Genomic DNA, 25,725 nt, shown 5'->3' with positions numbered 1-25,725 from the left:
AATGGTCCATGTTTAAGAGGCTACATTTGTGGCACAAATCTATTGCATAAAAATCATTGCACGTAAGAAATAAGGAGTACGTGTAAAAATTTGAACAGTGAAAATGGACTTATTTATCAAGCAGACTTTGTTCATTTCTATTCTGCATAACAAATAGACAATAGCCAAAGGATTTCCTGTAAAAGAAAACATTGCCAAAGACAAAAGATTTGGGAAATATTTGTTAGATAACCATGTAATTTGTTCATGATTATTTGAACACGTTGATTATTTAGTATTCTTATTTTTGTCTAACAATCTTTTTCGGTGTTTTTAAAAACAAAATTTAGAATAATGTTTTTGAATTTTAGATCTAACAACATGAAAACACTAACATCACAGTGTAGATTCAGAAAAATGTAGATAACACTGTGTACACTGATTTATAGTTACTATAAACACATCAGTCAAGACAGCCCAACTCTCACTTGCAACATCCCTGCTATTCCAGGAATGGGCCACTGATCAGCAAAAGTCAATTGTGCTAAATTATGAGATGAGTTTGTAATGTGTTAAGATGTGCATGGAGGATAACCAAAATGACTATTTATGAGGAATTCCAAACTTGGTCCAAAGGCAACAGGTTAATACAGCAAATCGCTGTGCCACCCATGACCATAGAAATATTTGTTTGTGCATGTTAAATTTTCTCCTGAAGAATTTACCATGCAGTATTTTTCCCTTTATATTTTTAAAAATTTAAATTATCAATATTTAAAAATTGATATATAGCAGTTTGATTAATATGTGTATTTACCAGATGCCCATTACCTTCATAGTGTTTTAGAAAAACACACACACTAAAACAACCAACCATAGTAGAAAGAGACCGTCAATCATGCTAAAATGTAAAGAAAGACATTAAAGTAAGTTCTAATGTGACAAAGTGACAATTGACTCAGAAGCTTGGATAGTCTCTATTAAACCAAAGTGCCAGCTATAGCAGCAAAAATATTTACATAGCTTAATAAGAACATTTACCATATTGTTTTAGTACTTGAATGTTTCTTCGCACGTATTGGTTGCCAATCTCATTAAAACTACAATAGATTGTTGACACACTGTGCCCTGGCTACATTGGCATGTGTTTCCCATAGTGTTTTGTCGATTAAAAAAAACAAAAAAAAACCTGTTGCACTCTATCAACACTGAAAAAGTATCTGAAGTGAAAATTAGAAATACTAACAGACTCGAAAAGCTTTGTAATTAACTTGTGCCTGAACCATGCAGCAGGGATTTTCTCTGGTGTAGGAAACATGCTGTAGGTAGGAGAGGGTATAAGTCAGTGCATGTTGTGCATTGGCCATCCTAGGCCACTCTAACTACCAGAGGCTGCTCCAAGTTACATAAAGGGCCAAAGCTGCTCCCCTCCCCAGTATTTCGAAGAATCAGGAAATCCCCCTCCTGCAAAATAACTTGTCAGAAGGGCCAGATGGAGCAGAAAACTTATTAAGAAAACTCATCAAAGTTCACCTGAGAAGTTTCTCTTCGAAAGAAGAGCTTGGGGGCCCATAGAGTCTGAAGTCTCTCAACCTCACAGACCCTAGAGTTTGCAGGGAAGCAGCAATCCTGCAGGGACAGCTAGCGCCGCACATCATTCTGCTGATGCCCCTTACCCTAGCCCGGGCTACACTGGCCACAGGAGCTCTTGCTGCTTCAAATGATATAACAAAGGAAGGGGGAAAGACAGCCAAAATAGATTTCCTACAGCAATTCCTAAAAGTCCTTGGAGATCTACGAAAAAGCCACCTCACAAGTCTGAGTTTTGTCTAACCTGTCAATTCAGATGTGGGCACCTTAACAATACAACCAAATCTTGCATTTGGACATTCAAGAATTCACTGCATAAAATGGGCATCTATGTACATAAATGCTGATCTCAATATTGAGATGCATGATTTTAGGCCTCATATTTTGGTACTGCACTGAAAATTGAGCCATATAACCCCCACTCTCATTTTCCTTCTTTGGACTGTATTCCTGCTTATAATCTTATAATAGAAAAAATCCACAGCACATAGTCAATAATTTTGAGTAGTAAACCAAGTTTTGTGGGTCAGTTTTCTTCCTCTAAAACAGACAAACAAGTAGAAGATTAGTATTGTGTGAAATATGCACATGATACATTTTTAACTTAATAGAAATTCCAGATTTTAAAAAAGTTTCCATCCTATTCATAGACCATTTTTATTGTTTCTTTGCACTTATTCTTCTCTCACCATTTTCCATTCTCTTCTCAACTCCCCTTGTGATTCCCCCCTTCTTATTTGTTTTGTAGCCTTCCCTCCCTTCTAACATTTTTACCATTTAAAAAAAAAACATAAAATAAGGTCTCTCTTCTCTTTCTGCAGCTGCAACACCATCCCCTGCTGCACTAAACTGACACTTCTGCATGCAATGGCTCTAGTCAGTCACTCCAAGGCTGCTACTTTTAGAAGTGTCAATTTAGTGCAGCAGGGGATGATGCAACTCCTGTAAAACTAGCAAAATAATAATAAAAAAACTACCAAAAAATTTAATTGTAGGAGTGGGGAATAAGAGGGATGAGAGTGGAAGAAGAAAGGGCACGAGGGCAAAAAGAAGGTGAAGGCAGAAGTGGGTAAATGCTGATTCAGTGCAGGGGGGAGCCAGATTCTTAACAGGGAAGTTAAAAAATGACATTATAACTAATTCCCAATTTATTTAAAAAAACTGGTATGTAGCTTCATGACCCATGGGGAAGAAACATTTGAAAGCATCACACAAGCACACAGAGCCATGTTTTCTCTGTATGACAATCAGACGATCACAGCTAAACTTAGTTAAATAATGAACACAAAGCATGCTTCTTCATACGTACAGTAGAGCTTTAAAAAAAAAAAAGTGTCACAGACACAGAATTACCTTACATCTAACATTTCTGCCTTACTTAATATTTATTTCTTCTTTACATAATTTTTCAAATGTAAAAATATTGTAATAAATTTCTTGATTAAATTCTAAACAATACGTTAAAATGTATTAAACAAAATGAATTTTCCAATGTTGTAACCATTTTGCTCCCAAGATATGAGAAAGTCATCGTGGGTGTGATAATATCTTAGATTGGACCAACTTCTGTCACCCATCTTTCCACTACGAATTTTCTAAGGTAATCATACATTTAACTGCTCCAAACAATATGAACCAAATGTAAACACAAAATTGATTTTCCGACTGCATTTAGATGGGCATATTCTTTCAGAAAGCAGTCCAGCATCTTAGAAACAGATAGGAGAGAGTTTTGTGAAACATCTGCAACAGAAATTGTTATGAGTAGTAGTTTCTTGGCAGGAAAGATAAGTAAATAAGAGAATGGAAATCTGTATAATTTGCAAGTGAATAGGTTAAGGATGCCCAAAGGCAGATTTTTAGTATTTTCTAGAAATGTCTTAAGATTAATAATAATAAATAAGCTGTATGGTGCATCTGAGCCCAAAAATCTTCCACTATCTAGCATTGCTGATATGTATTAAGGAGGTTCCACTAATATCAAGAGGAGTAGTGTAGAATCAGAAGAGCAGATTACAATGAATGCCATTAGCAGAAAGATTCCTTGAAAATAAGAAATTCCTTTTTTCTGTGAAAAGGGAGAAAAATTGCTGTTCTCTACAAATAAACTCACGTTGCATAGATAAAGAAGTGAAAGCACCCATTATAAACAGGTTTTTGTACAGAGCTCTTCTTCTAATGCAATTTTGTTTCCTTTGTTTTGAGGTGGGGTAGGCAACCTATGGCATGTGTGCCGAAGGTGGCATGCAAACTGATTTTCAGTGGCTCTCACACTGCCCGGGTCCTGGCCACCGGTCCAGGGGGGTCTGCATTTTAATTTAATTTTAAATGAAGCTTCCTTAACATTTTAAAAACCTTATTTACTTTACATACAACAATTGTTTAGTTATATATTAACGACTTACAGAGAGAGACCTTCTAAAAACATTAAAAAGTATTACTGGTACGAGAAACCTTAAATTAGAGTGAATAAATGAAGACTTGGCACAGCACTTCTGAAAGGTTGCTGACCCGTTTTGAGGAAACTTCAAAAAATGTTGTGATTCAAGTAATGTACAAGGACAGAATATCAACTATGTCCAAGTTGAACAGTTTATTGTATTAAAACTGATTTATGGTCAGTTTTGTTTACAGCTGCACAACCATAATATAGCAATGTCCGTCACATCATAGTAGTGAAAATAAACATTAACTCAATATGGAAGGAATTTGAAAATAGACTGTGACTTAGATCATACTAAGCTGAAATTCTATTCACTTCCACAGGTGATCTGTGCATTCCTTGAGCTGTTAGCATGGGGCTGAATGGTGCACATAGGCTTGTTTGAACTTCTGCATTGCTCCATCTAGATTTAAGTACACAATCTACTGCAGGGGAATTCCTCCATTAATGCGTTGATGCAACTGCTGCTCTTTTTTGACACAGCCGATGATGGAGAGATTACTTTAAATTTAAACAGCATTTAATAGATAAATCACTCTGCTTCCATGTGTACTTTATGGGAATGTTAACGGACAGTTTGTTTCTAGCTGCTCTCTGATAACAATGTAGTAGTATATTCTCCATTCACATCCAGGCTATGTCTAAATTCTGCCATTGTTTCCTTCACAACATCCGTCTTTATTCAGACAGCTAAAACTCATCTATGCCTTCAGGTTCAGTCTTGATTATTTCAGCAGCAGTATCTTTGGCCTTCCTGAAGCCTCCTAAATCCTCCACAACTAAAATGATCTTCCTGGATTTTAAACTCTCATTGGCTCCTCATTCTGCATCTCATAACATTGACACTCCAAGCCCGATTTTCCATGGCTCTGCAACTTGTGTTGTCATTTACACCACTGCATAGTGGGGAAAATGGCCTTTCCTGTCCTTTCTTTCCATGCACTGCACGTTTCAGGCCCTCTTTGCTTGTCTGGTCTTGTCTCCCAGTCGATTACCCCATGCCCCTTCTGCTGCACCAGCGATGCCAGCCTCAATACCCAATTGATCTGTTTCTCCCACAGGTATCTCTTTTTTCATGGTGCCTTCTATATGCAGATCTGAACTGCCCCATGAGCTGGCCCATTTCTCTGTCACTCACTGTGACACTGTGTAAGTTCTTCGGGGAGCAGTCCGTCTTCTATGAATACTGTTGGGTGCTGTAAAATAACACTGCACAACACCAAAATAAAGACATAGAGACAAGAACATTTCTTTAGCCAGCAAAGTCTAATAGTTTAATCCTGCAAGGTACACAGTATTTTTGTCCTTGAATCCAGGAAAGCACCCAAGTATGTGCTTAACTTTAAGCACATGTACTGTGCACTTTACTCGATCTGCATCAGAGTGCTCATAGAGCAGAACCCTAAGTGATGATGCACTGAGGCTCCAAATAGCAGCATCTATCACTTTTGAAATACAGCAACCAACGGCAAAAGTCTGGAAGCAATTTCAAATGAAACTGGCTTCCTCACTCTTCTCTTTAGAGGTGACAAGTTTAGTAGCAAGTGAAGGGAAAAGGAAAAATTGCAAACAGAAAAGGAAAAGGAAAAAAACACAGAATTAAGTGAGACAGAAAAACTGTCTGCAGTTAAATCTGTGTGCTGGCCATGGGCCTATGCACTTCATATGCAGATATCATGTCCTCCAAATTTAGTTTATGGATCAGGACGAAGATGCACAATTTCCTTCTGTAGCACCAGCAAAATGAACATCTGTTCACTTTTTGCCATGTAGGTTTGTAGCTGTGTGGGTGGGTGTGAACAGAGCTCTTGATGTGTAATATTCTTCCCATCTGCACACCAGGTGGCACTGCATAGTTAATCAGAAGATAATAACAGGCATGAGGAGATTACTTACTTTTTGGGGATAAGATAGTAAATCAATCTCACAACTTTTAAAAAATGAGGTGCATCAGTGCTTGGATTTTTAATTTATTTTTGGTGTGTAATTTTGTTAAAATCAATGAGATTATTTGAAGACAACATTGTTTTAATGCTATGTTAATTAACAATGAATGACTGCAATTACTGAAGAGGTTCTGTACATGAGGTCTTTGATTTATTCCCTTTGATATATGGATTTAACCCTTGCAAGTAGAACACACTATACAGTATAAAGGACTCTCTCTTGGATTTATTTTGTGCTCATGTAAAACTAACTAAATTTGCATTAAATGATATAGCCTCTGGGGAATCTAGTATGGTATAACAAGTGTTATAGCAATCCAATATCACACTATAGAGGAAGAAATAGTGTTTTTTTTTACAAACCAAATGTTAAGTGTTTCCAAGTGAAACACAATATCATACAGTATGTAAAACTAACAAAACTAATATGAAATTAGAGAGGGAAAATACCCTGTTAGATAATGAATTATCCACCCCCTTGTTTGCTACTGCATATTTATAATGTTTTCTCCAGTCAAACTGTAAAAGACTCAAACAATGGAACTTACACCACTTCCTTTGGCAGATTTAATTCCTGAAATTTGAGCAACATTTTCATCTGCTCATTTTGATCTCACTGTTCTTCCTTTATACCCCATCTCCTTGGACCACCCTAAACAATGATGTTCCTCCTTAGTGTTCACATTCTTCTGAAATTTGTACTAAGTTTTTTTGGCCCAAGCTATAACTATTTAGTGCCAAAGTGTGTAACCCATACTCAAATGGGTGCACCCTTACTCAATGAAGTAGTCCAACTGAAGTCAATGTGACTGTTCATCTGAGCAAAGGTTCACCCATGTTAGTAAGGATTGCACAAATGGGCTCTATATAGGAATGAATGCCCTACTGAAATTCATGCGATGGCTTTCTTATATGCTGATGTTTCAAACATGCAACATTTTTATAGAAATGTTTTCCTATCAGACTAGATGTTCTAAGGAAATCAAGTCACTCATTAGCTGACAAATAAATGCAATTAGCTAAAAGGATTCACCAAAAAGATTTTTGCTGTTTGCTGATAGAGCCAACATGTTTGGATGTGGACTGAAAGACACATGAATGTTCATTCTAATTCTGCTTTGTCAGTTGAAGAAGCATGTTACCTTTTAGGTAATGATATAGAATAAGGGTAAAATTTTCAAATGCACCTAACAAGCTTAAATGCCATTATTAAAAGTTACTTAGGGATTTAGGACTCTAAGGGTACGTCTACAATGAATGTTCCTTTCGTCAGCGTGTAAAGAACATACTCTCGCCTAGTCCCCCTAGCATGGTTATAAAGAGAAGATAGGCAGAGGCACAGTTTAAGCAAGTAGAATAAAGATATGGATATGTATGTGAGTGAATATGGTACATGCTTCCCACTCATCCAAGCTGCACGTCCCCATCTACACTGCCATTTTTAGCAGTATAGTGTCCCACCGTCTCCCTACTGTGGAGCCTTTCCCTACCACAGTTTAAGGCTCTGACAGCTCCCCACTGGAGCTCTTCCCTGAGGCTTCCCCTCTGCCAGAGCCTTTCCTCGCAGCAGTGAAAGACTCTGGTAGTAGGGAGCTTCTGAAGCCTTTCCCTGCTGCCTCCCTTCTTCCAGAGCCTTTCACTGACATATAGCTACATGCCGCAGTGTGAGTGCAGTCTGCTTTTCACTGCAGCATGTAGCTACACATACACTACATGCTGCCACCAGTGGTGCATAGTGCAGACATAGCCTTAAGGTATGTCTACCCTGGAGCTAGCAGTGTGATTTGCAGCTCAAGCAGATGTACCTGCAGTAGCCACAGCTGCATGGGAAGTGGGATGGGCTAGCCATTCCACATACATACCTAGGGTTTCACACAGCATTATACTCAGGGCAGCTAGCCTGTCCCGGTGCTGGTGCACTTGTGGCTACACCACTATTTTTAGCCCACTACTTTGGTCAATGCTGGTGTGGGTGTGTTCACCTGAACTGGAAATTACACCTCCAGACCCAGTGTAGACACTTGCAGTCTTATTCCAAGTCCATGGGACTTAAGCATCCAAGTCACTTTTGAGAATGGGAATTTGGCAGTTTTCAAAATGTTAGCCTAAAGAGTCACCACTGATGATCAGATGTAAAGAATAGATCTATTCTTGCTAACTAAAAGAGGGGAGTGTAAATGTTATTTAGAAACCCTAAACTGTAGTACACATGTTACAGTCCATCTCTGAAATAAGACTAGTCTCTGTAAAAGTCTGCATAGGAAGGATATGCTCGTATCTTTACTGTTTGCATGTTTTAAACGTTATTTAACAGCATTTTACCTGCTGTTAAAATATTTATGCCCTTTTTCATTTTTATTCAAATAAATATTTGTATACAAAGTAACTGTATTGTATTCTCTCTTCAAAAGTGACTGTTTAATGCTTTCTGAGGTCTTGAAAGCAGGGCTTTGGAGTGGAGGTCGGAGCTGGAGCGCAGAGCAGCCCCGGAGCAGTGGAGCTGCAGGTTTTTGCCCAGAGCTGGAGTGGAGCCGGAGCACAGCTCCAAAGCCCCGCTTGAAAGAATCCTGGCTTGCAAATAATTTAGCTGACCTTCAAGAGAAAACATAATTAAAAAAGAAGTATTCAGTCCTACAAATCAACCAAAAGATACAGTAACACTGAGTACTCAAGCTGTCCTGTCTCCTTAGGACCTACTGTGATACCTCCCAAGAGTACCCAGGGTTGTGAAGCACCTTGCTACCATCTTCCCTTAGCTGGAAGCCTTGTCTGTGCTTGTCAGGGGTCAGCTCCCTGAGAACCTCAGCCATAGGCAACATAAGCACTTCCCTCTCTGCCCACAAAGACCCTGCTGTCCGTCATGCAGGTTAGCTATAGGCACACTCCAACCTCTGAGTCCTCCAACCATTCCCCTGGAACATCCAGCCCCTGATCCTCTGAATAGTCACGGAATCCACAGGTTCCCTACTCACAAAGGAATAGTACATAACAGCTTATCAATTTTACCTCAGGAACACTGCGCTGCTTAAACTCACAGCACTTAGATATGTTTATAGTAAAAACAAGAATAAGTTTATTTAGCAAAGAATAGTAAGTCAATAAAAAGCAAGTAGGATTAATGGAAACAAAGGGTTACATATAAAATAAAATCATAACACACATTCTAGAGCTTAAATTTAAGCACCAAGATGCTCTCTTATTTAATAATCTACTGTTTATCCAAAGTCCTTTTCACAGCATTTTGCAACGAGGATGGCTGAGACCCTCCTTTCATAAAATCAAGCTGTTGGCAGTTTGTCTCTCTAGATGAAGGATGTCAGGATATATCTCTGCATCCCTAGATATGTGAGATCAGTCCTTTGTTCCTAAATTGTAAAGAGGGTCCCCTTCACCCATTCACTTTTTCCTGTTGATTCCTTTTTCTGAAGTCCCCACAATCTCTTCAGTAGCACTTGACTCAGTATGTAAATAGACTTTCATTATAAAAGATCCACAATATACAATAGTCAACCTGGGACATAAGTGTTTTTCACAAAGTTTATGATGACCAGTGTGACACAGCCTTTCAGTAGAAATTGTACGTGACACACCTTGGTGAGCTAGAATGTAAATACCAGCTCCAAAGGATCCCTGTAAACCTTATGCACCCAGGGACCTCTGCAGTTAGTGCTGAGAGGTCCATGGGTCACACCTACCTCTTGCTGCCCTATACTGCAGCCTTCAAGGGCTACATACTCTGTCTAGTTCATCACCCCACAATCTCTCTCACACAAATGCCAATTCTCTGCTGACCATGGGTCTCCACAATACTTACACATGGCAGCTACTGATTTGAAATTTTTCTTGTAAAAGCCACGTTTTCAAATTGATTTGTAAACTTGGTCACACAAATTCCACTTGTGCATCTCTCTGCAGAAGCAGAGCCTGCACTATGCAGGTAACTGAGTCTTACTATCATATTCTTAGGGGTAAAATAAGAGTTTTCGGTCCATAAATTCAGAGACCCACTTGCAAACTTAGCCATAAAAGTTTAACTGAAAGATTTAATTCATCTTGGTTAGGTTTTAAAAACAGTAGAGGAAACGTGACAAGTTAAAACCCATGGCTAGCAGACAGTTTGAGTCTCAAAATGACATTTTTAAGCGTTCACTGCCAGCCATGTGTTTCTATGCTTAATTGCCATTTTTAAAAAAAAACTTATTAAACTACAATGCCAAAAGCTTTAGAAATTGAGCACTTAGCTAAATGGAAGTGAAAAGCAACAACCACTGAGGGTGAGTAAGCACAATGGAAACCTGCCATATTGATTTAAATTGCTCCTCCTCTCCTCCCCCTGCTGCAGCATTCCAGTCTTGTGTAGAAACTGCCAATTGTACTAATTTCTATGATCATTTTTTTGTTCTACACAAATGGGAACTCTGATGTGACCTCAAAATTAACTTTCATTATTGACTTGAGGCGTGATGTGAATTCAACTGTCCAAGGGTAAAAAGCTGTAATTCACTATCACTTTGCCCTTCTGAATTATAACTTTCAGTAAAACACATGAGGTGATGTGTGCCACAAGACTCTGCTAAGCAGAGATCTCTGTGGAAAGAAAACTGAAAGTGGGCTTACAGGACCACATAAGGGGCAGGGACGAAGCAAGGAGCTCACTGAATCCTACAGAAACAACAGTAACATGGTGTTAACTCAGTCCACATGATGTGATAATGCTAGGTTGAAGGAAGCAACTGAAATACACAGGAAGGCTAATATCATCCCTTTTGATTGATAGTGCAAGCTTGCCATGTGTTACTTGGGTATGCAGACTGGAGGTTGTGTTGGATCCCCATCTGCTGTTGGATGATCACATTGCTGCAATGTCCAGGCGTGCTTTTTGCTTATTTGCTTTCTCTTGGATACTGACCATGCTATGGTAATGTATGCATTTGTCGCCTCACGATCCCTATGAATTATTACACTGCATTCTATGTGGGCTACATCTTATCTGGAAAATTAAGCAGGTGCAGAATGCAGCAGCTCGTACATTAAGTGATAACTCTTGGAGACAGCATATATTATCAGTGCTCCATGACATATATTGGCTGTCAATTTGTTTCTAGGTAGAGTTTATGGCATTTGTTTTACCCTATAAACATCTAAATGCTATAGGATCTGCCTACTTGAGAGACTACCTCTTCTTATGGCAGTATGTCACAGCTGTGATCCACAGAGGACTTCAAGCTTGATTTGTTTCATTATAAAAAGAAAGGGAGCTGCTGATAAAACATTCTCTGTAAGGGTTCCTTTCCCAAGATCTGAAATAGCTCATATTGTTGCCAGGGCACACTGCAAAGCCTGCCTGAGCGGCGATTGGTGAAGGGCTGACACAGATGAGGACAAGATTTGTTTGGTTGAAAAACATGGTGCAGGTTTTAATGTGTACTAGCCACACAGTTAATGATCAGATGATGAGTGACGGGATTCAGAGGAAGAAGTGCTTCCTGCTCTGGTAGAATTCTACTTTGTGGCTCCAATGTTCTTTTGCTTTTAAATATATGCAAAGAGTTCCCAGAGCTTTTGGTTGGGTTCCCTTTTGCATGGAGTTAGCACAAGACCCAATTCTAAAGTTATTAAAGAAATAAATGGAGAGGTGTGATCTCTTCCCCCATACAGAAAGCCTCACCACATGCTTTTCTTCCATACACTTGCTAATATTAGGGAGACAACCTTAAATATGCCTCCTGTGATACTTACTTTCCACATGTCCTCTCTCCTCCTCACTTAGACCCATTTCACTCCCTATTCCATGACACATTCCTCTTCCTGATGCAAAATTCCAGCCATGTGATGTTCAGGGTTCTCCAGGCAATTTCAGCCTCCATCTGCTTCCAAGACATTTGTCTCCACATGGATGCTCACTCACCCCATAAAACTTCTGGACACTTGTTCATTCCCATATCTCCAAATACTTCCTCACTTCCAAGAGGTATCCCTTCAAAGGTCCCACTACTCTGTGAAAATCTTAGTCTCATGCACTCCTCTTCCTACCTAGACACCCATCTTCTTTCAATCATCCATGCCCTTTTACTTCCACTTCCTCTGGTAGAGAAAATTGAGAACAGCCTGGTCTTATTCTATTAAGTAATTGATCTTTTGAATTGAATTACTACAAGCTTACAAAACTATATTTGATCAAGCAACATTTTTTTAAAAATTTGCTTCCAACATTCAAGTTAACAGAATCATAGAATATCAGGGTTGGAAGGGACCTCAGGAGGTCATCTACTCCAACCCTCTGCTCAGAGCAGGACCAATCCCCAACTAAATACTCCCAGACAGGGCTTGTCAAACCTGACCTTGAAAACCTCTAAGGAAGGAGATTCCACCACCTCCATAGGTAACCAATTCCAGTGCTTCAAAAGTTTTTCTTAATATCCAAACTAAACCTCTCCCAGTGCAACTTGAGACCATTACTCCTTGTTCTGTCATCTGCTACCACTGAGAAAAGTCTAGATCCATCCTCTTTGGAACCCCCTTTCAGGTAGTTGAAAGCAGCTATCAAATCCCACCTCATTCTTCTCTTCTGCAAACTAAACAATCCCAGTTCCCTCAGCCTCTCCTCATAAGTCACGTGCTCCAGCCCCCTAACCATTTTTGCTGCCCTCCACTGGACTCTTTCCATTTTTTCCACATCCTTCTTGTAGTGTGGGGCCCAAAACTGGACACAGTACTCCAGATGAGGCCTCACCAATGTCGAATAGAGGGGAATGATCACATCCCTGGATCTGCTGGCAATGCCCCTACTTATACAGCCCAAAATGTTGTTAGCCTTCTTGGCAACAAGGGCACACTGTCAACGCATCTCCAGGTTCTCGTCCACTGTAACCCCACGTCCTTTTCTTCAGAACTGCTGCCTAGTCATTTGATCCCTAGTCTGTAACAGTGAATGGGATTCTTCCATCCTAAGTGCAGGACTCTACACTTGTCCTTATTAAACCTCATCAGATTTCTTTTGGCCCAATCTTCTAATTTGCCTAGGTCTCTCTGTATCCTATCCCTACCCTCCAGCATATCTACCCCTCCTCCCAGTTTAGTGTCATCTGCAAACTTGCTGAGGGTGCAGTCCACGCCATCCTCCAGATCATTAATGAAGATATTGAACAAAACCGGACCCAGGACCAACCCTTGAAGCACTCCGCTTGATAGCAGCTGCCAACTAGACATGGAGCCATTGATCACTACCCATTGAGCCTGACCATCTAGCCAGCTTTCTATCCACCTTATAGTTCATTCATTCAGCCCATGCTTCTTTAACTTGCTGGCAAGAATACTGTGGGAGACTGTATCAAAAGCTTTGCTAAAGTCAAGGAATAACACATCCACTGCTTTTCCCTCATCCACAGACTCAGTTATCTTCTCATAGAAGGCAATTAGGTTAGTTAGGCATGACTTGCCCTTGGTGAATCCATGCTGACTGTTCCTGATTACTTTCGCTCCTCTAAGTGATTCAGAACTGATTCCTTGAGGACCTGCTCCATGATTTTTCCAAGGACTCAGGTGAGGCTGACTGGCCCGTAGTTCCCCTGATCCTCCTCCTTCCCTTTTTTAAAGATGGGCACTACATTAGCTTTTTTCCAGACATCTGGGACCTGCCCCGATCGCCATGAGTTTTCAAAGATAATGGTCAATGGCTCTGCAATCACATCCGCCAACTCCTTTAGCACTCTCTGATGCAGAGCATCCGGCTCCATGGACTTGTGCTCGTCCAGCTTTTCTAAATAGTCCCGAACCACTTCTTTCTCCACAGAGGGCTGGTCACCTCCTCCCCATGCTGTGCTGCCCAGTGCAGTAGTTTAGGAGCTGACCTTGTTCATGAAGACAGAGGCAAAAAAGCATTTAGTACATTAGCCTTTTCCACATCCTCTGTCACTAGGTTGCCTCCCTCATTCAGTAAGGGGCCCACACTGTCCTTGACCACCTTCTTGTTAACATACCTGAAGAAACCTTTCTTGTTACTCTTAACATCTCTTGCTAGCTGCAACTCCAAGTGTGATTTGGCCTTTCTGATTTCACTTCTGCATGACTGAGCAATATTTTTATACTCCTCCCTGGTCATTTGTCCAATCTTCCACTTCTTGTAAGCTTCTTTTTTGTGTTTAAGATCAGCAAGGATTTCACTGTTAAGCCAAGCTGGTCACCTGCCATATTTATTATTCTTTCTACACATCAGGATAGTTTGTTCCTGCAAACTCAGTAAGGCTTCTTTAAAAGACAGCTAGTTCTCCTGGACTCCTTTCCCTCTCATGTTATTATCCCAGGGGATCCTGACCATCAGTTCCCTGAGGGAGTCAAAGTCTGCTTTTCTGACGTCCAGGGTCCGCATTCTGCTGCTTTCCTTTCTTCCTTGTGTCAGGATCCTGAACTCGACCATCTCATGGTCACTGCCTCCCAGGTTCCCATCCATTTTTGCTTCCCTTTCCTGTTCGTGAGCTTCCCTTCCCTGTTTGTGAGCAGCAGGTCAAGAAGAGCTACCCCTAGTTGGTTCCTCCAGCACTTGCACCAGAAAATTGTCCCCTACAGTTTCCAAAAACTTCCTGGATTGTCTGTGCACCACTGTACTGCTCTCCCAGCAGATATCAGGGTGACTGAAGTCCCCCATGAGAACCAGGGCCTGCAATCTAGTAACTTCTGTTAGTTGCCAGGAGAAAGCCTCGTCCACCTCATCCTCCTGGTCTGGTGGTCTACAGCAGACTTCCACCACAACATCACCCTTGTTGCTCTCACTTCTAAACTTAATCCAGAGACTCAGGTTTTTCTGCAGTTTCATACTGGAGCTCTGAGCAGTCATACTGCTCTCTTACATATAATGTAACTTCTCCACCTTTTCTACCCTGCCTGTCCTTCCTGAACAGTTTATATCTATCCATGACAGTACTTCAGTCGTGCGATTTATCCCACCGCGTCTCTGTTATTCCAATCACATCATCATTCCTTGACTGTGCCAGGACTTCCAGTTCCCACGCCTTGTTTCCCAGGCTTCTTGCATTTGTGTATAGGCATTTAAGATAACTCGCTGATCATCTCGCTTTCTCAGAACGAGGCAGGAGTCTTCCCCTCTTGCACTCTCCTGCTTGTGCTTCCTCCCGGCATCCCACTTCCCCACTTACCTCAGAACTTTGGTCTCCTTCCCTTGGTGAATCTAGTTTAAAGCCCTCCTCATTAGGCTATGTCCAACCTGTGTTTTTCCCCCACTAATAAAAATTTAGTAGACTAAGAACACAAACAGAGAAACCAGTGCTCAGAATCAACATATATAAAGATCTTTAGTAGAGCGAACAATAAATATTCAGTTGTGCTATACACACAGCAGATCCAGACACACCGTGGGCTCAGTTTGCACTGGCCTCTCCATCTTCCTCCACCCATACTCAGGATCTAAGTGGAACGAGGACACTACTGATGACTGTCCACAAAAAGAAAGTAATGGCTAGAGCTCCAGGCAACACTCCACAAGGGAGTATAACAAGTTGGCTTGGGGGCATAGTCAAGGACTCAATCCTTCTTGCACATCTGCCAGCCTCTGGCAGCAAGAGTTGTTGCGAGTTCACAGTACCTTTCACCAGCCCATGTATGGAGTGTTATATGCTCTGTTCCCCTTCTGTTTCCTAATGCATTCTGTTTACGTGTGGCCAAAGCAAGTGGTGCACAGCACCTCTGCTTGTCTACTAAAACTCTGCACCTGCTCACTTACCCAGCACTTCTCACAGAAGTAAAACCACTATTTGGTTCCATATATTTATTTGTGAGACACAATAATGTCTATATTTACATAAAATTAAATGCCTTTATTTAAAACATGTTGTATGCCAGGTTAACCTTATTAAGTGTAAGCAAGGAAACAAACAGTCTCTCTATATATAAGATCCAGCCATTCTACAGGTAAAATACACAGTGGTAAATTTACAATCAGTAATAACAAAGAAGTTTTCATGTTTGAATAAATCTATGTTGTAATAGCTAACAATGCTGACAAACAGCTGTTAGGATGGCTGTTTGTTCTAGACATTAGATGCTGAGAAAATAAATTCTCATTTATGCATTTCCCTCCTAACTTCCAGGATTTTATAAAGCAAAAGAGTTAGAAGAGGGATAGTCAGGTTGATTAAAACAGGAAAGAAGATAACCTGGCATATTGCCCTGTGTACAATTATACAGAAATATGACCTCATGGAAATTCCTACGCGTGAATGTCTCTAACAATGAAAGGATTTAGGATTATATAAATCACAACGGTTGGTAGTATAATCATATGAGAGAATGAACCTGCAAAGCTTATTATACTGAATACCCAGATGGTAAACAACAGTTGTCGCTGTACTAAGAATTACATCGCTCTAATCAATAATAGGAAGGAACAGTTGGACAACTTATTTCCTATTATGTTCACTTAGGCAATGTCTAGATCAATAAAGAGCATTAAGCCTCATGCCAACTGTAGACAGTAAATATTTAACATGGCTATCATATGTTAGGGATGGGTACTGCTGTACTTCAAAATACCTTTAACACATAACCTAATCTAATTAAGCTAGCAGTAATGGTTTAAATATCAGATGGGTATTTTTATAATGGGAGTGGAGATTAAATTATTATTTTAGTTTAAGTAGAATTCAAAGCCAACTTATTTTGCTAAAGCCAAACCCCACCATAATTCAATTTAGCTCTGGAATCTACCTCTACCTGAAGGATGGTCGATTCTTCTTATAGGGGAAAGAAAAAGCAATACAGCATAGTGTCATTGGCTTACATATTCACTAGTTAATTATGTGGGTATAGTAAGCTGTTCACAAAAATTGAAAATTGTGCTTGCATATCCCTCAGGCCAGAATGGCAATTATTGCTAGTAACTTTCAGTACATCCACTTTTGAAACTTTTCACTAAACAATAAGTAAAGCCAAACTACGTTTCTAAAGGGCTTGCTGAACTATCATATGAATTGTTTAAGTTTAAACAAATAACCCTTCCCCACCCAAAAAAAATTAAACTAACAAAAAAACCCACTGCAACGGTACGCTGACTCTCTTTCCAACTTTCAGAGTAAAGGAACAAAGTTCCTCCTCCCTCTGTAAGGAAAATAGAAGTGATGGTGGAAAGCATTGCTTCTGGTTATTTAACTTTGTGGTTTGAAAGCCATCTCATGGGAAGCAACTGAATTCTCTTAGTAAGCTCTCATGAAGTATATCTATTTTTCAAAAGGTACATGACATCAAACTGAGAAAACCTGTAAGCTGTTTCGTACCTAGTTTTATAATTTATTACACACATATATACAGTAAGCTGCATAGAGTGTTCAGATAAGTAATTGGAAAAGAATTTCAGTACTTTCAAAGTTCATGAAAAGTGTTGGAAATTGGTGTCTGTTAGCTACAGATATAGTACGAACTGCAGCAGTGCAAGCTTCTTGATTCTATCATACCTATGTCTTTCAACCCTGATCTACAGGGAGCCCAAGGTGCAATACGTTAGGTCTGCGCATAACACTATTTAAATTTTGGTACCTGTTGAGACTTCCAGACACAGTGCCATTTAGTGCCAATTGTTATGGAGTTTTTTATTATATGCTCACCTGTCCACTAAGAACTGTCCAAATTATTTCACATTAACCACTGAATTGACATCAGGCAGTAACAGCTTGCAGTAACTGCCAGGGAGAGCCAAATTCAAACCAAACAGATGAGGGAATTTTTTTTCTTACCACGTCATTTGGTTTACACTGAAGATGTTTAAACTTGTCTTACTAAGATACTGAAATATAGCCCATTTATTGGCAGAAAACCATTCTAATTTTCAACAAAATAAAATGAAATAAAGGAGAATAAGACATTCCTACCTATTCCAATGAAGACTGCTTTGTAGCCATCTTCCTTCAAGGTGTTGATTGTCATTCCTTCTATTCCAAGGCCTTTACTACAAACTATCTAAAATAAAATATTATAAAGATGTATTAAGTAATTTGAATTTTATCATTTTAAATTGGTTTAATTTCTGTCATGTTCCTCTTACTGGCATCTCAAAAAGTTTCATAATGATCAATTAATCAAATAAATAAAATATTTTTTTCAAGCTGGACTTACAGGTCCAGATCCTCAGGTCTGATCAAAGCCAGGTAGGGGGCATAAAATGGCTTAAAGCCACCTTTGTATTCCCCTGATAGTGGGGGACAGCCGAGGGTCTATTTTATTCCCGGCATAACAGCAGCCAGCAACAAGCAAACAAACAGAAAAAAGAAAAAAAAAAAAAAACCTGTGCATGGAACACAACAGCACAGCAAAAACAGCAGTTTTAAATGGTTGTATTTGATACTGGTTTGGTAATGAAATATCCCCACATGAAACTCAGGATTTAAGAAACCTAATCTGAGAGCAAGGCACCAGTCTAGGGAATGTGTGGTAAATGGAACAATCATCCAGAACACTAATCAGGAAAAAGTCTTGGGGGTTACTGTGAAAAAAAATCGTTGATGCCACCAGTCTATTACATAGAAGTAAAGAAAAAAGAAGCAAACAAAATACTAGATAGGATTAACAGCATGTCAGAACATCAAACAAATAAGGTGATCCTACGTGCAATACTAGTCACTGTACCAAAGGAAGGGTAATATAGCCTCACCGAGGATGCAGCAAAAATTAAACTAATTTAAGATTCTGTAACTGGACCTCTTACACCAAGGAGCCCCACTCAAATCAATGGTGCTCTCTCTGGGCATAAGGGCCCACCGATGCAGATTCAACCATGGGATCGGGGCTTAAAACAACATTAGGTTTGACAAATCTTTATTCTATGGAAAGATTAAGGGGCCCGGTACTTACTCTTAAGGAAAAAGATAACAATTCAAGGGAACCTAATACAGATTTTCAAAATTATTTAACATAAGAACGGCCATACTGAGTCAGACCAAAGGTCCAGTTAGCCCAGTATCCTGTCTTCCGACAGTGGCCAATGCCAAGTGCTTCAGAGGGAATGAACAGAACAGGCAACCATCAAGTGATCCATTCCCTGTCACCTATTCCCAGCTTCTGGCAAACAGAGACTAGGGTCACCGTTCCTGCTCATCCTGGCTAACAGCCATTGATGGACCTATTCTCCATGAATTTATCTAGCTCTTTTTTTGAACTCTGTTATAGTCTTGGCCTTCACAACATCCTCTGGCAAAGAGTTCCACAGTTTGACTGTGTGTTGTGTGAAAAAATACTTCCTTTTGTTTTAAACCTGCTGCCTATTAATTTCATTTGGCGACTCCTAGTTCTTCTGTTATAAGAAGGAGTAAATAACACTTCCTTATTTACTTTCTCCACACCAGTCATGATTTTATAGACCTCTATCATATTCCCCTTTAGTCATCTCTTTTCCAAGCTGGAAAGTCCCAGTCTTCTTAATATCTTCTCATACGGAGCTGATCCATACCCCTAGTCATTTTTGTTGCCCTTTTCTGAACCTTTTCCAAGTCCAGTATATATTTTTTGAGATGGGGCAACCACATCTGCACACAGTATTCAAGATGTGGGTGTACCATGGATTTATACAGAGGCAATATGATATTTTCTGTCTTATTATCTATCCCTTTCTTAATGATTCCCAATATTCTGTATACTTTTTTGACTGCTGCTGCACACTGAGTGGATGTTTTCAGATGACTCCAAGATCTCTCTTTAGACCCCATTATTTTATATGTATAGTTGGGATTATGTTTTCCAGTGTGCATTACTTTGCATTTATCAACACTGAACTTCATCTGCCATTTTGTTCCTCAGTCACCCAGTTTTGTGAGATCCCTTTGCAGAGCTTCACAGTCTGCTTTGGACTTAACTATCTTGAGTAGTTTTGCTTTATCTGCAAATTTTGAATAGGACTGGTCCCAGTACAGACCTCTGGAGGACACCACTATTTACTTCTCTCCATTCCTACCCTTTGTTTCCTATCTTTTAACCAGTTAAGAATGGAATTAATAATTCGGGTTTATAATTTCATTTATTTAATCTTATTTCTTCTAAATGATCAATGGTGCTCAGAGCCACTCATTTCATTGGCTGGAATGAATCAAAATATGTAAAAAATAGGAATAAATGCAGATGAATTTATTTCACTGGCAGTAAGTTGACAAAGAATAATAAATAAAAACAACAAGCACTTATAAAACACTGCTCATTGTTAGATCTCAAAGAACCTTACAAAGGATAAGATTCATGTTCCCCATTTTCCAGCTGAGGAAACTGAGGCTTAAAATGGGGAAGTCATTTGTTCAAGGTCACACACCAAGTCCTTTGCAAAACCATGATTAGCAACCAAGCCTCCTTATTCCTGTTGCTATGCTCTGTACAATGGACCATGCTGCCTGAGGAGCATGATCTAAAACTTATCTTAAAACAAAACAAAAGGGTTTTAAAGCAAAGAGAACAAATGAGCTCAAGAGAATCCTAGGCTTGTTTCTGGAGAAGACAATGGACTGAGGGATTGATTTGTCAGCTATACTGGTATAAATCCATTGAAATAAGCAGAATTAGTTTGGATTTATACCAGCAGAAATAAGGGCAAAATCTGGGCCTTTTGTTTTCAAAAAAATGCTAGAGTGCCATCTTAAATGGCATAACAGGGCTTGTGCAGCCTTCATTGTGCTGTGCTAGTGAGCACTTCAGTAGAGAACCTCTGAGCGGGACTGCATCTCCATGTATGCTGTGGAAGATAACAAGGAAATGCACACAACACAGGTCAAAATGGGCATATCAGGGCAGCAGCCAGAGGATCTGCACAGAGCATGAACATGCAAAGGAAAATCAGCTCTAAGAGGAGTGCGGCAGGCTCTAATGAGCGGCTGCCCTAGACCTTACTTCCTTTTGGTAGTTAGTATTTCTTATTCTAGCTCTCTCAAATTTCCACAGTCCTTCATTCAGGACAATCTGTAATTTTAGTTTGTTGTGTGTCAAACTGTATTTCCCTATTCGCATGTTTTTGCCCACTTTTCACGGCCTTCATCAGTGCAACAAAACGTACATTGATTCTAATGGCTAGAGTCTCTAGCGTCTGTCTATTACATTGTCTTAATTTAAGATTTAAATATCTCCATGTGGCCTTTCAGGTTAAAACAGTCAGCTTGGCCCTCCAGGGTGAATTTGACTTAAAAAGGAAAAGAACAATTGTAAATACATGCATGATTGTTTCTTGTTTTTGCTTGTTCATTTTCATTGTTACTCCTATACTTGTGATGCTCCACTGTATAAATGCTTCTTATAGTGCTGCCTCTCTCACTCTTATTGAATTTATCTGTAAGTCCTTTTAGAAGTTCCCCAGCCCTGAAAAAATGCAGGATGGAAAATATAATATATTTTATTTAAGGACTGCCTCTTTCTTATTTTCTCCTTTTATAGATTAGATATAATTTATATCATCAAATGCTAAAGCTGTGTGTAGTTGTGATCCATTTGACTATAGACTGCATATTCAATGGGTACAAAATACCACCTATGAATTATTATACATTTTTATTCTAATATATACATATATGATAAAAACTTAATAATGCAATTTAAACTTCACTACTAATTTTACATGAGGATTTACAATCCCTTAATGCCCAGTCCTGTAACCTTTATCTATCTGAGTAATTCCTACTGAAGTCAACACAATTACTAACATCAATTAATAATACTTAGCATTTATACATTATAGCACTTTTCATCAAAGATCTCAAAATGGCTTACACAAAGGTAGGTAAGAAACTCCCATTTTACCGAGGCACAAAGCTGAGGTACTTAAGTGGTTTGCCCAATGTTACACAGCTAATCAAGGGCCTAGTTGAGAATAGGGTAAAATTCTGTGCTGCACACCTAAGTGGCACAGCACAGAACTCACACCTCAGGAGAAGGGAATGGCTATGTTAGCTTTAAACTCTCAATTTTGTACCGCTCCAAAACTTCTGGAGCAGCAGACAGCCTTGGGGGCTGATCTAAATTTTGCAGCCTGTCATCAGCAGCTTATGAGCCACAGAACTGTCTGAACTCTCTGTAATGCTACATTCTGTGACCCCTCCCTGACGCCTCCCTGATGATCATATGCCTGATGCCTTCAGATTTGCCTCTAGCATGCCCTCTATGTCACAGCTTGTGAGGGAATGCTCAGAAGGCAGCCTTATGGGTATCTTCCACAGTCCTGAACAGGGTAATTTTTGCTTGACAAGATCTGGGGCTTTTATGCTATGTCTACACTGCAGCTGGAGGCATGCCTCATAGCCCAGATGGACAGACGTACACTAGCTCTCCTTGACCTAACACCCTAAAAATAGCAGCATGGCCAACCACCTGACCTCCAGCTATTTTTACTATGCTACTCGAAATGGAGCTAGCATGGGTCTGTCTACACAAGCTGGGAGGCATGCTCCCAGCCACAATGTAGATTAACCTTACAGTCCCTTTATACTGCTCCAGGCCTTTTACTGAGCATAGAGTGTTGAAGGAGGGTGAGGATCTCACCTTAGGTCTCATGATTCCCAGTCTGCTGCTCTATCCACTGGACCAAGATAAAAGACTGTGAGTAAAGATTACTTATATGATTCTTACATGACCTTAATCAGTTAAAAAGTTATTATCTAGTCTTCTGTTTAAGAGTTTGATTCTGAAATATGTTCCACACACATAACTTCTATTAAAATGAGCAGGAGTTATACACACTAAATACAGCTCTACAGCAAGCACTGAATGAACAATAAAACATTCCTGTTATCTAAAAATAATCAAGAAGTGTTTGTTTAATAAAATACAGCCAATGGAAAACTATTGTTTTCCAAGAAGTTGAATTACTGTTATTGTTTATAACAGATCATGTCACTACATTGTTAATTTAATGCATGTAATAAGTAAAATAAACATCAATGTGAGATTGCATTACAAGCCATTAAAAGAAAACTGAGGTGGAGGGAGACGTGTCAAATACGAATGTATTAAGTAGTACAAAACATGCATGAAAACAACTTGATTAAAGAAATCAAATCATTCCAATAGCTACATTGAACCCCTACAGCAATTTAGGAATTTGTTTCTTACAGACAATTAATCACATGCAGGCATGCCAGATGAGAACTATTGATTGCCCTTTTCCAAACTGGTGGCATTCAGACAGCAGACAGACAAATGCCCTGAGCAAGAGGAAGCATCTTCCTGCCTCTGCCCAGTATAAGTTTTAATTGTTCTTCACTAATGTGCAAGACATTTTGTTGTTAATCTTTGACAGAGCTCTTGCTCCTTTTTCTTTGAGCTATACATAGGCAGATTATAGTTTTCATTACCTTCACTCCAAGGTCCTTCATAAGCTCAGCTTCGAAATTCACTACATCATATGGCAACCGGAATTGAGGGATTTCAGATGTACTAGAAAAAACAAAAGAGACTGTGAAACAATTGACAACTATTAAAGAGCCAAGACTTTTCAGTTACTAAACATTAAACACATACAGTACAAATCTTGTGAATTTTGTGTCTGTACAAAGATGATTTTCAAGTATTTAACAGAACTGTGAAGGAACATGACTCATTTAATTAAAGAGATTTGGTACTGACAAACCAAAATCATCCACCTCAAAATAGGAAACAAAAAATTGTTTTATTTTTTATCCTTTTTTACATAAGCCCTTTTACTTGTTAACAAGGATTCTAAATACTATTTAACTTTGTCCAGTGCTGTTTATTGCATATCTCTGTTAACCAGGAACTACAACCAGTTTGATAAAGAAACTAAGAGGCTGATCAGTTTCTCAGAGAATCACAACTATATTCCTACACCTTCTACAGTAACAATATCTAAAAAGAACTCCTTTTGCTTTTCATAAAGGTTAAAAACATCAGTGTCACAACAGGTTGTAACCATCAATGGCTAATCCTTCTCTATATTAACAAACACGTTCTACACTGAATGTGCCCACCTAACAGAGAGAAATTCCAGCCATAAATGATGAAGTTACCCAATAATTAATAGTCAAACTTCCATTTTTTTTAAGTTGGATGTCTAAATTATTTTCTAGTCAATGCTGGGCACATTTCACCCTCCTGTTATATTCTACAAGTTCCCTTACATTCTACTACAATATACGAAGTCAGTAATTTGAAATAGGATCTTATTCCGGACTCAAGATTACTGTTTAAATTAATGTATTTTATTACTTTGTTCTTTTTTTATTGGGGGTGGGGGGCAATGAGGATGTTCAAGTCTTCTTCAGTGTCCCAATACCACAGATTTACTGCTCCAGGAGTATTAATATATAGGGCCAGATCCTAAGCTAGCATAAATCGGTGCTTACTTCAATGGGACTATCCCAATTTTTAATCAGAACAGTCTGGCCCATTAAGTCTAGTGAATGCTGTTTTAAATGTCCTCATTCAATAAAGATAAAATGATACAACATCCAGAAGGTGAAAGACATTCCTAAAGCTTCTGGAAACCTAATCTCTTGCCTAAATTAATATAGTTATAATTTCTGTAACAAAGCTCTGGGACAGAGAGATATGTAGTAGCTCCATTTTACATGTTATTATTGACCACTCCAACACCTTTACATCTAACTCTGACACACTGGCAGGTTTTATTTATTTTAAGGCTTGTCAACCATAAATACATAGCAAAAAATTTAATCTGTAGTTTCAAATACTGACCATCTTGGTGCTCTTCTGCTCAGCATGTAACTAAAAGCATTCTATATTTCAAACATAATGTATGTGTCATGACAATGCAACTTTCATGTCACAATAAGAAAAGAGTGAGCCAAGACAAAGGATAATGGAATAAAGATTCAATAAAGAAATCCATTAAAATAAGAAAATCTTATTTCTCAACCCATAAATATATTTGTTGAAGGCCTTTCATTTTCTCAAATATGAGATGAGCCCAGTATACCACTGGCAGTATTCAGTAGCTGTCCCTATTCCCAAGAATATTTTCCTTAATTCTTTCAAAAAGGAGCATGCTTGTGTGTGAGAGTGCGTGTGAGAAAGAGAGAGAGATCAATACTGTTGCACTCTGATGTTATAGAAATTGGAATAATCTGCTGTCTTTCTCCAAGGTAAATATTCTTCAAACTAGGTATACTCCCGATATACATGGGAAGAACAACATGCTCAGAAAAAAAGAGCCTAAAAAAGTACCAACATTGCATCTATAAGCAATTGATTTCAAATACAAAACCAATTTGGCCTTTTTAGCCATTTTGAATTATTTACAAAGCCACTTAAAAAAGAATCAGGGGCAGCTGAACTTGTTAAAAAAATATTAGCAAGGTACTAGCAAAAACAACAAGGAGTCCTTGTGGCACCTTAGAGACTAACCAATTTATTTGGGCATAAGCTTTCGTGGGCTAAAACCCACTTCATCAGATGCATGGAGTAAAAAAATACAGTAAGCAGTAGATATATATTACAGCACATGAAAAGATGGGAGTTGCTTTACCAACTGGGGGGTTAGTACTAACGAGGCCAATGCAATCAAAGAGGACATCGCCCATTCCCAAGAGTTGACAAGAAGGTGTGAGTATCAGTAGAGGGAAAAATTACTTTTTGTAGTGACCCATCAACTCCCCGTCTTTATTCAGGCCTAATTTGAGGAAGGTACTGTGGCCTCAGTTCTGACAGCTCTCAGATTAATTTCCCTTCTAAATCAATGTCAAAGTGAGAGCAAAAGTAGTTAAGGCCATGTTCTGTCTTTATTCCAGATGTGGAACTCCCATTAAATGTCAATAGGTGTTT

At 39.1% G+C, this 25,725-nt stretch overlaps 1 protein-coding gene across 6 annotated transcripts in view; it reads right to left on the bottom strand.

The window, feature by feature from the left end:
- DPYD (dihydropyrimidine dehydrogenase) overlaps nt 1-25,725 on the bottom strand; it is a 616,437-nt gene that overhangs the window by 329,093 nt on the left and 261,619 nt on the right. For 4 of the 6 annotated variants that reach the window (XR_007775327.1, XM_050960937.1, XM_050960938.1 and 1 more), the window contains exons 7-8: nt 23,280-23,361; nt 17,835-17,922 (exon numbers count right to left, since the gene is read on the bottom strand). Coding sequence is in view for 5 of the 6 variants with exons in the window: in XM_050960937.1 (XP_050816894.1) it covers nt 17,835-17,922; nt 23,280-23,361 (170 nt within the window). In the remaining variant the exon portion in view is untranslated. Of the gene's footprint in view, nt 1-4,184; nt 5,222-12,965; nt 13,809-17,834; nt 17,923-23,279; nt 23,362-25,725 lie in introns of those variants that run through there. The other 2 variants (XM_050960941.1, XM_050960939.1) reach the window with 2 other exon arrangements.

This window comes from Gopherus flavomarginatus, chromosome 7 (assembly GCF_025201925.1).
Source record: "Gopherus flavomarginatus isolate rGopFla2 chromosome 7, rGopFla2.mat.asm, whole genome shotgun sequence".
Classification (NCBI taxonomy): Eukaryota; Metazoa; Chordata; order Testudines; family Testudinidae; genus Gopherus; species Gopherus flavomarginatus.
This window is presented reverse-complemented; position numbering and strand designations above follow the sequence as displayed.